Below are 11,555 nucleotides of genomic sequence, written 5' to 3' on the forward strand. Positions count from 1 at the left end.
CCAAGTGATGGCTCATCTGTTGAGATTCTGCAAAATGTCTTGAGGATATTTTCCTCAGAATGTTTTCTTCAGATTGCCTACACCATTAGCAGTTCCCACTGAGCTGGCTTACCTCTGTCCAGGAGACATGCATGCATCTCTTCTACAGCATTTTCTTCAGCTTATGCATTGCAGCCCACCAAAGTCCTTTTGTCAGTTTGCAGGCGTCCTCCATTCAATAAAGGCTCCTAGAAAGTTCTGCTTCCAACAGATACTGGTCAGAACTGGCTGACAAAGTTGTCCTTTCTGAAGGGTTTGTAATGAGGAAACCTACACATTGAGGCCAACTCTTTTAATACTATTACACCATATATTACATTGACATAGAAACCTCAAGCCAACAACTAAATCCTAAACTAAACCCCTGCATGTGGGAGCAGAGCTGTGGGGATCTTCATACATTAACCAGCCAGACATTAGATGCAATTTAGCCTAAATCTAAAGGACACTTCACTGTCTACAAGGTGGAGCAGCTACAACACAAACATGCACTGAATATACTCACCTAAAAAGTGCAGCTGCAGCTGCTGCTATCCTTTTCTGTCATCAACTAACTCCACTCTATTGAAACTCTTTTATACAAAAATTCCCATATGCAAATCCTACATTCCAATAAATTAGCACTCATCATTCAATTAGAGATAACAGATGAACTATTTGACATGGGTGGCCAGTTTTGACAGCCCCTAGTGGTAGCCTAGTGTCACTAACCCCCTTCCCTTCTGTTCATTTGACTGACACACATCAGGCCACATCACCCGCTTTGACTTGTAATGACAAGACAAGAAAGAAGATGGTGGTGAGGTTGACTGGCAGCACTCATCTTTTCTGTCCTTCAAACATTTCAGCACCAGTGTATCCCCTTGGCACTACCACAGATCTACTGTAGGTGTCTGGACCACACCACATCCACACCCTCATTCCCTGATCGCACCAGCAGTATAAACACAAAATCTCTTCAGGATACGCTCCAACACCATCCAAGGCCATTCATTCAAATGTTTTGGCCACCCTCCCCACCCAGATATTTATCACATATATTCATCACCGAGTGGCTTGCCGAGAAGCCCATCCTACTCCTTTACTCCCTAGAGACAGACAGAACTTTACCTTTGATCCCATGGCAGTGGTCAAGAACCATTTACCCACCTGCCTAACCATGGTGGTGTTCAGTCTTCCTCAGTGCCCCCCCCACAAATAATGCCATAACCACACATTATCCCATTTTTTTCCCAGCCTCCAGAGATATTGTAATGTCACGCTCCCGATGTGGAATTCGGCTGGAGATCCAGGAGTGTTAAGAACCCACTTGTTTGAAAAACTGGCAGCGGAGTTGGAGAGGCTGCAAAACCAGCATACAGGGAAAGGCCAGAGCTGCACATTACTGAGACCAGAGGGAGCGTGGTGCTAGTTAGGGAGTCCAGAGCATGGTGCAGGCAAATCAAGTTCAAGTCTGTGGTCGTACAAGTCAGGATTAAAGCCAGGGAGAAACTAGGAGAAAGCACAAGGGCGAATCTGGGAGTCATAGTCAAGTATCAGGAGTCAGGGTCAAAACCAAGAGGTGATCCGGGAGATGTGGTAGTAACAAAAAAGGGTCAAGCATGGGAATAAACACTGAGAGCAACAGAGCTTGAGGTGCTCAGCGTTCAAACCTTCAGCTCGGTGGGGTCCAAGTATTTATTCTAAGGAGCACCTGGATGGGGCATGGTCATAAACTGCTTCCAGGTTTTCCGAATCTCCAGGTGATTCGTTTCCTGTGGCACCCGGAGATGGGAGACAGGTCAAGCAGGACATCGCCAGCGCTGTGCCCCAGCTACAGTAGCTCACACCACAAGCCCAATTGATGTGCAGTCATCATGGAAAGAGTTGGCCACCACCCCCGCATGACAACAAAGGGGTAGCTAGCATGGGTCAGTTCTCATGCCTTGGAGATCCCATCACAGTCCAACCGTTTCTGTGCTGAGGAAGACTCTAGTTTCCTTCAGTTCTTCCAGTCCCTCCTTTATAAGGCCTACAAGGCATCACTACAGTTGTCCTGAATTGTCAGCTACTCTGTTATTCTAACAGTCTATTTCCCCCACCTGGAAGCCCTGCAGGGCTTTCTTTTTTCTCATATCCACTTTCTGATATACAGTTAGATCCATCCTTCTATTTCTCAACTGCTTGATCCAGTGCAGGGGATACTAGAGCACAACCCAGCAAGCAACATGCACAAGAAGGGGAACAACCTGGATAGGATGCCAGTCTGAATGTTCCCAAATGTTCATTTTCAGCTCATGGTCAGGGTATTAGCTCTGCAATCAGTGGTCGGCACTATCCCACAATGCTTTGCATCCACTTAAAAGCATATGGTATTTTTACAAGTGGGGATCTTTGATAAGTGACGCTCCGCCTAATTCAAAGACTTGATCATAGGCTACGCTCGCTGTCGGTGATCCTGGACATCCACCCTAGGGAAAACTTCACAGTCATTCCCACTTGTTGTGAGAGGTTAGACAGGGTGGCTGTGGAAATCCCACTACCTCAACTCTAGGATGTACCACTGGACTCGTTCAATCTGGTATTCCAGAATAAGACCTTCACAGTGTGCCAATGAAATCTCACGTTTGAAACCCTCTGTAGTACAGTATCTCTGCTTCTCCCCAGATGCAACGCTCCACTATTTAGTAATAGAAAATACCTGGCCAAACTCTGCTTTATCACAACCCGACCCTAGTATAATATTGCTGATCTCATTTAATAATGTGAATACCGTTGTGTATTCATCAGGTTTGTTAAACCAAAGTCTCAGTCTGGTAATTAAATAATCATTTAGTCATTCCATTTAATTTAATGTAATGAAACACATTTATTAGTACAACATAAGCAGTAGCAATAGCATTTTAAAATTTTGTAACGGATTTAAGAAAATTAACTGTGATAAAATATCCACAACAACATGATAACACAAGTGATCAATATAAATGAAAGTGACTGTGCAGTATAGTGCTAGCCTTCACTTTTCACAAACAAAACATTTAATGCAGCAATGCGACATGAAATATCAGGTCTCTTTTCCATATTTTTGATATTGAAGTCTCCATACCAAAGGTTAACAAACCAGTCACATTCCTCGCTTTGTCATTAGCAGCAACTTTACAATAAGCAGCAGAGTTCAATACACAGAGACATCAGAAGTAGTGGCAGGAACATCCATCTATCATCAGAAAGATGCTATCCTGGAAGACACAAGGCAAGACTACACCATGATCAGGACAACAGTTCACTGTAGGGGACATACTGTACTTACATACTGTACTCAAACAGACAGGAACACCCAATAACCTAAACAGTACAGAAGAAAACACATAGAAAATCCACATACTGGAGACTTGAAAAGAACATTCAAACTCCAAACACAGGCTAGCATAAAATCCCACAGCTCAAAGCTGTGAAGTAGCAGCACAAACACCACCATATACAACCTTGCAGTTCTAAAGTAAATAAGAGTAACTTCAATATCTAGACATGTAACAATTCCATTCCATTCACAGGCTGGTTCCTTTAAAAGCCCATTACAAGTACTGTATCATGCTATAGTTGTACATATATGCAGCAGTCTTTCATTTCAAAGACATTCTGTGAATGACTACATCATTTGTGTTATTTTTTAAAAGTAAAAAAATTCATAATATAATGAAAATCTGGCTAGAGAGCAAAGTACTTGCTTAAGCCCACGGATGTACTGATGTACTTTAGAATACATTTGTATAGCACTATTCTACTGTTTAGAATTGTTTTGTATCTGTAATGGGAATAAAACAAGCATTTCAACACAGTATATACTGTACATTTTAATACATTCAGATAGTGATTTAAAGAATAAGCTACAAACACTGACACTGATTTAGTGCAAAGGATTCTTTAAATAAAGAAAAAAAACAGAGCACTTTAACGTATTACTCAATTGACAGAACAAAGATTGTGCTTCTCACAACAGCTAAAAATCTTTCTGAAGGGAAGTCTACTAACAACAGAATGATTGTCCCAAACTGAAGATGAAAAAGTACAATTTTCCCACCTAAAATGAAATATTGTGAGACATGATTTTCTTTTCTCAAATACCGTCTTTTCCTAGACTAAAGCTACAGTGCAAGCTTGTTCCTTGATCCACAACACTGGAATTATTGCCTCTTCATCTATGAATACAACACAGCTTTGCCTTTCATTTTGCAGTTTCAGGGAAAACTCACACGCCATCTTGTGTGACGGAAAGGCCCGCTGTAGAAAGCACTTTCAAGTGGATTTCGTTTCAAACAGAAAAGACTTGTATATCAAATTTACCATGGGAAGTGAAAGCTTCTCTTGTCAATGGCACTGAGGGTGGTCCTTCCAGATCTAAGGTCAAGTCCCCTGGGTGAATTAAGTGTTTAAGTGAAGATGACTTGAAATTTCTTGAAATGTTTACCACAACCACATGCATTTGAAATAATATAAGGTCCTAGAGCATTTTTATTTTGCATCAGTGTATTCTGAAATATCATCAAGGATTGATCTTCCTTTCCCATATCAAACTGCAGATGCATCATCAGTTGTACTGTAGGTTCTGTTTCGGGAACCATTAAATCATCCCATTCCTTCCATACAGCAACCATTTCTAAATACTGGACCGGCAGTTAATATCGCTCAGATAAAGAACACACTTTCATGAATGAAAAGATAAGGAGCGATTGTATACTGTATATTTTTAATTTACTTTCTGTTCTATTTTTTCATTTACTTTATTCTGTTTATAGGACATTGACAGGACTGATCTGGAAGCAGTAAATGGTGGGAGACCCAGGTTTTGCTTGGACTCGGCCGGATGTTTTTTTTATTGACTAGAGACTTGGGTTTCCCCCCCATCACAAGCTTTCCCTCACAATGACATACTTTATCAAACGCATTGAGCCCCTCTTGATTCTCCAGGTTGTCTTGTAATGACCCCTCTTCCGGCTACGCCAGCCTACTGCAAACAGGATGGTGCAGCAACAGGCCAGAAGAATACTGGAGCAGATGATCACTGGGGCCAGCAGCGCTCCTGTGGCCAACTCCCAGACTGGCCTCAGATGGCCAGGTGCCTCCTCAGAAGTGTGGTTCCTCATGACATAACCCTTGGTATCATTGGGGTATTGCTTGCTGCTGTCAAAATTGACTGGTACCACAATATTGGAGTAGGGCTTAGTTACAGCAGACACTGCTGTGAGGTTCCCTGCTGGGGAGGTGTTCAGAATCGTCTGCAGTGTAGTATTGCCCATAACAGCCTCCACTGCCAAAGTATTCACTGTGCTGTGTATACTGGCCTGCGGCGTGCTGACAAAGATAGAGGTTGTTTGAGTGGTTTTCCTCATCCCCCAGTCCACTTGCTGTGGGGATGTCAAGACCTTCATGTCAGGGGAAGTCTGGGAAGTGAAGGAAGAAAGGGGTGGCCGGTGAAACTGGCGCTTGTCCAAGGATGAGGACTCAGAGGTGTTGGATCTCGAGGTTGAGAGGTTGGGCCACAGTCGAAGGCTCGATGTAAAATACTTGCCAAAAACAAGCAGGTCTGGATCAACGCCTGTGGGAATAGATGAGACAAAATCTTACGACAGATTTTGATGCCTGCTTTGTATCGTCAGTACTAGGGATAGACTTATTCCATCTTTCCAAGGTGCTCAATAAGTGTCAGGGAAAAGCGTGTTTTAACAGGTCACAAAGTTAACGAGGTAAATCAGGGATTATTTCCTTTTTCCTGGTCGCTGCAAGAACCTGGCATTCACGAACTAGAGCTGGTCATTGCTGTCATAAATCTGTTACACAGCAACCAGCATTAAAGCCACGTTTGAATGTGAGGATTTTTTCTCGGACAACACCACAAAACTGATTGTCAGGAAGCATATAAAACGGCTTTTTTGCAGATGTACAGTACATAGCAGAAAGGTCCATGTGAAGAAGCCATGTTCCCACAGTACCCACAGTTCAATGGATCTCTATATTAATTAAAACATTTCCTGGGATAAATCTTTATCCCACGGTCAAAGACACCTGATCCTAGAGGAGGTAGAACTCCCAAGTGATGTAAACCAATGCATTCACATTTGTTTTATTTGATGCTTTAGTCTTCTCCATTTAATCTCCTGTTGCACTTAAACGTTCATTTTTGAAGCTTTCGTTTTAAAACTTGTTTACATTAGATAAGATTCCCAAAACTCATCTGGAGTGCATGCTATTTGGTCCTTATAATATTGAAATTATTAATAATAATGAATGAATTATGAACAGTACCACGTAATAAAAGTTCATTTAACGTGGAAAACACACTTTTATACATATATTTTGGACATACGATTTAGCTTTTTATCTTTTTTCTAACCTCTTCTACTAACTTTTCCAATTTGGGTTCTGACAATTACACAACACTGAACCAGCCCTAAAGTCACTAACGATCTTCCTCTGGCTTCTGATTCCAGTTCTCTATCTATTGTTATTCTCCTAGACCCCAGGGCTGCTTTTCACACTATTAACCATGACTTCTTGCTCTCTCATCTTAAGGCTGTAAATGCAGTTTCTGACATTGTTCTTAAATGGTTGAACTCTTCCAGTACCTTACTGATCATCAACACTTTGTCTCTCTTGGGAGTTTCAGTGCTGAAGTTCGGTTTGTTAAGTCTGCTGTTCCTCGGGGTTTGATACTTGTCACACCCCCAGCAGCCAGAGGTTGCTCCTTCTCTGTCCTGTCTCTCATTTCCGGTTCTTTGCTGTCCTTCCGATGTTTCTCTCTCTCTGGGGCTATATATTTCCGGGTCTTTCATTCTGCCTTCGCTCAGCATTAACGTTTGGATGTCCTGAGACCCGCCTAGCACCAGGTCGCCCCACGCCCGCTACCTGAGGGCATAGGTCTCTATACGGCATTTCCTGAACAGCTAAGCCCGGGCTAACCCCTGTCTCGCTGCTACGCATAGGGTCTTTTACGCTCTCCTGCCATTCTACAGTTCGTCCTTTCCGGCATCCGTGACAATACTGGGCCTCCTACCATTCCGCATGTTCTCACTTGGTCAGCTATTCAGATCACATGTTCTTAAATATCATACACCTGGGTTGACCAGTTACTCATTTCTATGCTGATGATACTCAAATCTACATCCATATTAAACCTGACACTGAAGTGGCTGTCTCTGTATTCTCTTCCTTCATTTAAATTGTAACAAGACTGAAATCATGCTTCTTGGCACCTACCATCAACTATGGTTGACCAACAGACATCAACTATGTCAAGCTAAATTATTTCATCTAAATTGAAGAACTTGGGGGTTGAGATTTGATGAAGGCTTGACATTTGAGCCACATGTGCAAAATATTGTAAAAACATAATTCTTCCATCTCAGAAAAATTGGAGGATTATGTTCTATGTTGTGTCGGTGGAGTATCTAAATCCACACTGAAAACACTTCAGTATATACAAAATCTAGCAGCCAAAATTCTGACCAGGTTGGGAGTAAGTGATCGCATTACTCCTGTCCTGGAGTCTTTGCACTGGCTTCCTATCAGGTTTTGTGTTGACTTCAGAATCCCCATGCTTACTTATAAGTCTCTACATGGCTTGGCATCTTAGTACCTGTATGACACTCTTTCTAGTACCCACCTCGTTACCTTTATTCATTTGACTCTGGTCTCTTCTTTATCCCCAAAGCTTGTCTACATACTGTACTATAGATGGCAGGGTATTCTTTTGCTATACCCCAAACCTCCGGAATTCTATCCCCAAGGATAGACACCTTCCCTAAGCACTTTCAAATCCAGACTCAAAACCTTCTTCAGAAAGTCTTTTATTTATTCGATGTCCATGCCTGTGAGTTGAGAAGCTACTCTTAAAGGAACAACTGTATTTAAAATAATGTTTATTACTATTATAACCACACAACAAACAAAACTAAACCATTACTTCAAGCTGCCCAGACATACAGAATACAGTATTATACTGTACATAAGTAGTATCTCTTATTACATTATCTCCTTTTGTATTGCATACAAAACATACAAACCATGCAAGAGTTCTTTTTTTAGCAATATATGGTGGGTATTAGAGTCTTCTTTAGGAATCATTTCCAATGTGATAATATGTTCTCTTTGAATCCAGACTCTGTGCTCTTTAAAACCTGCTTTATGGTAAAGCAGATGATAAAATTACTCACAGTAAATAATAATGCACAAGAACTTCCTACACTCAAAGATAAAAAAAATGGAAATACTGGTACTGCTTGTTGTAATGACATCAGTTTGAAAAAGTGACTGGAATGACATCATTGTTTTGCCATAAAGAGGAGTAATAATATTCAGCACACACTGGCGTTCCTATTCACCTTTTGTAATGTTGTACAGGATGACATTGCTCCTCCTTCTCAGGATGCAGCTCTCCAGCGTTGGACAGTTGAAGTGGAAGCAGTTGACACTGTTCTCTGTGGTCTCGTAATGAAACACCGCAAGATTACAGGAGACTGTCAGAGAGACAAATGTGTTTTTTAATAACCTCAAATGGCATTCTAGTGAGACAACCCTGGGGGGTCCACACACCACACACCTGATTGTTTTCTTCCAGTCAAAGAAAGTTTTACTTAATAAAAACCTTCATTGAACAAACAAGCTGTCTAACTGGTACCTTTGCAGGTTTTTGTTTCTACTTAAAAGCTGAAGATCTTATGAAAGGGAATCTCTAACATGTTTAGGAACTAAAAATAATCAAAGTATTTAGATTAATCCTATTCTTAGTCCAGTTCAGGACACTACACAACCGAGTCAACCAGTTACTCATTTTACTTTAATATGCAGTCTGTGCCAGTAATAACAGACTCTAGGACTCCAGGACAGACCCTGTATATTTTACAGGCAATTTCCAACACTCAACGGGCAAAGAGTTGGAAACATTGGTCATTTAAAACCATAAAATCAATTTTAGTCATTAAGAGTTCATGTATACTGAAATCCCAACAGATCCAATGGTAGTCCTACTTTGGAATAATAAGTACACAGTACATCCTTTGCAGACAGTATGTTAGGCAATTTATTAATAAAAAGGCAAATATAAAGGCAACTAATAATGATAAACATTGACAGGAAAGTTTTGGTCAATGCTGTTACATTAGTGAAATATCATCAATTCCAACTGCCATAATCGAAAACATTCTTTCAAATATAATTTCTGTAATAAAAAAGGTAAACAGTAGTTAACAGGAATGTTCCCTTCTGTTTCTTTTAAAATAAACATTTAAAAAAAACAAATATAAACAGCTTTATGTTCACCATGCTTCAAATTGTTTGCAATAACTGAAACCAATGGTACTGTATGTAAAACAAAAAAAGTATACAACATGCCTTAAACAGTTTGTTAAACACAAAGCATATTAATTCATATTAATTAATATTGTTCATATTAATTGTAATAAATCAATAAATGTAAAATAAAAGTTGTTAGATCCGATTCCTTTACTTTAGATTTAAAAACTTGCTAGTTCTAGATCATTGCTTAGCTAGTAATAGCTAAGAGTATGTGTTGAATATAAAAACAGAAAATGAGTTATTTAGTTTTGACTGAAAGATTACACGGCGACTGTCCAACCTTGAGCGGTACGCACGAAGTCCCACCGAAGGTGCATTGCTTAATTTAACATCATTTTTTATTTAGTATGTTGGGTAGTTTTAATGACTGACATTGGCACAGCAAGTCGTAAAATTATTTTAAAGCCTTTCGCTTTTAAATGAAATGGTGTTCTCCGAGATTAGAAAATGCGCAATTACCAACTCACCATTTCTTGTGAGGCAGCACGCTTTACTACAGTTCATAGCAGTGTCTTCCTGGTAAAACTTCAGTAGCTGTGCACCTTTTCTTTGAGACTCGACAAGGTCAATAAAAATCCCAGGAAAACGACGAATCCAGCAATTTTTGTAAAAAGTGGTAGGTGAACACTTCGACTCCGTATTGCACAGCAAACCTAGAATCATTAAAACTCCCCATGTAGCTGTCATTGCTGGTGTATGCCAGAGCATCAAATCATGTTTTGAAGTTGAAAACATGTACGTGTCTTTTCTCTGGCATCAGGCGTTTGCTGTTATTTTCATTTAGACTAAGGTGCGCGCTTTAACGTCTTTGGATGTTTTTAACAGGTGTGCTCATAATGTATCGCCGAGTGGATGGATACCCGCCTTTGTCCACTCTCTGTTAATCCACTGGCCAGTACCTGCTGATCTCAGTCACATGCGGATTCCAGAAACCTCATTTGCAATTCGACGTCAGAACACTTGAGGAAAACTTCAATTCCTGCACCCTCTTATCATTTTGTGAGGAGTTATAATCAATTATGAAATGCTTTCACTGGAATAAAAAAAACATAATCCTCTAAAACTACTTTTTTTTTCAGAATATTTTCTTTCTAATATAATGTCCCAGTTCAACTGTGATTTCATTTCTCTACATACTTCCTATTTAATATTATTTAAAATTAAAAAATCCATCACTTCACAAACATTCTACTTCTTGGAAAGAAATGTGATAATACTACTACTAATAACAATGGCTTGTGCTTATATTGTGCTTTTAACCTACTACCTCAGCATACTGTAACAAACAGCTATGATTTACCTCTGACCCACTACTCAGCAGATCATGCAGAGAAATGAGAAATTGTTACACCAATGGATTAAAGAGGGACGTTTACACTCCTATATTTTAGAAAAGGTATTTTGGGCTTTTTAAACACCATGAGGTCAGAGCCTCAGTGTAACAGCTCAATCAAAGAACAACACCTCTTGTAGCATCGTGTTCTTGGTCACCATACCATGGCCTTGGTTTTAAAATCTTCGTTCAGAGGTGGAAAGTCCCAACACCACTTGTCACAGCACCCTGGAGTTCCACAGAGGCCTTCCATCCCAGTACTGACCAGGTCCAGTCTTTCTTACCTTCTGAGAGAAGTCGGGCTAGAAGGTCATAATGCTACTGCTGTTTTGTATGAGACCAGAGGCAGAGGTACAACAAAGTATTAAACATGCCCTACATTTTGCTAGTGCTTCCAGAATAAATACATGACCTTACAGTCCTGGGTGTTATTACGGTTTTAAATTATGGGATATGAATAGATAGGAAGCACCTCAGATCAGTGAAAGCCATGATCTGCAATCTTTACTTTCTTACACGCGTCTGGAAATAAGCATTTGTTATTTTGTTTTCACTATGTTCTCTTACTTTCTCTTGTGTTAAAATAAGCTTGGTTATTTAGAAGCTTGGTTGGTTTACTTTGATATTTACAATATAAGGCAGATGTGTAATACATCTTTCCGTGTTTGGGTTTTTGAGGTTTAAATACTGCAGTACCTTCTTAATGCTAGCCTGTATTCTAAAAGTGCTCTGTAATCTAAACATATCGGAGCTATTGTACGTATATGCACACATGGTCAAATATTTGCACAACCTATGATATCATATTTTAATTTTGAAACAGTTATGTTAGTAACACATGGAGAATGTATTA

The 11,555-nt window shown here is 40.0% G+C and overlaps 1 protein-coding gene across 1 annotated transcript; it reads right to left on the reverse strand.

The window, feature by feature from the left end:
• Window positions 1-2,889: 2,889 nt before the first annotated feature.
• On the reverse strand, window positions 2,890-10,222 carry LOC102687436 (MANSC domain-containing protein 4). The gene is made up of 3 exons (XM_006633721.3): window positions 9,837-10,222; window positions 8,397-8,531; window positions 2,890-5,614 (listed from the first exon to the last, which is right to left on the reverse strand). The coding sequence occupies exons 1-3, from the start codon at window positions 10,102-10,104 to the stop codon at window positions 4,923-4,925; spliced, it is 1,095 nt and encodes a 364-aa protein (XP_006633784.3). The 5' UTR covers window positions 10,105-10,222; the 3' UTR covers window positions 2,890-4,922.
• Window positions 10,223-11,555: the final 1,333 nt, after the last annotated feature.

Source organism: Lepisosteus oculatus, chromosome 7 (assembly GCF_040954835.1).
Source record: "Lepisosteus oculatus isolate fLepOcu1 chromosome 7, fLepOcu1.hap2, whole genome shotgun sequence".
Classification (NCBI taxonomy): domain Eukaryota; kingdom Metazoa; phylum Chordata; class Actinopteri; order Semionotiformes; family Lepisosteidae; genus Lepisosteus; species Lepisosteus oculatus.

Excerpts from the sequence above, each read along its gene's own strand:
- LOC102687436 (XM_006633721.3), bottom strand. The coding sequence starts at position 10,104 with ATGTTTTCAACTTCAAAACATGATTTGATGCTCTGGCATACACCAGCA. Across the intron at positions 8,532-9,836 it reads GTGCTGCCTCACAAGAAATG|TCTCCTGTAATCTTGCGGTG; the intron begins GTGAGTTGGTAA and ends TCTCTCTGACAG. Across the intron at positions 5,615-8,396 it reads CCTGTACAACATTACAAAAG|GCGTTGATCCAGACCTGCTT; the intron begins GTGAATAGGAAC and ends CTATTCCCACAG.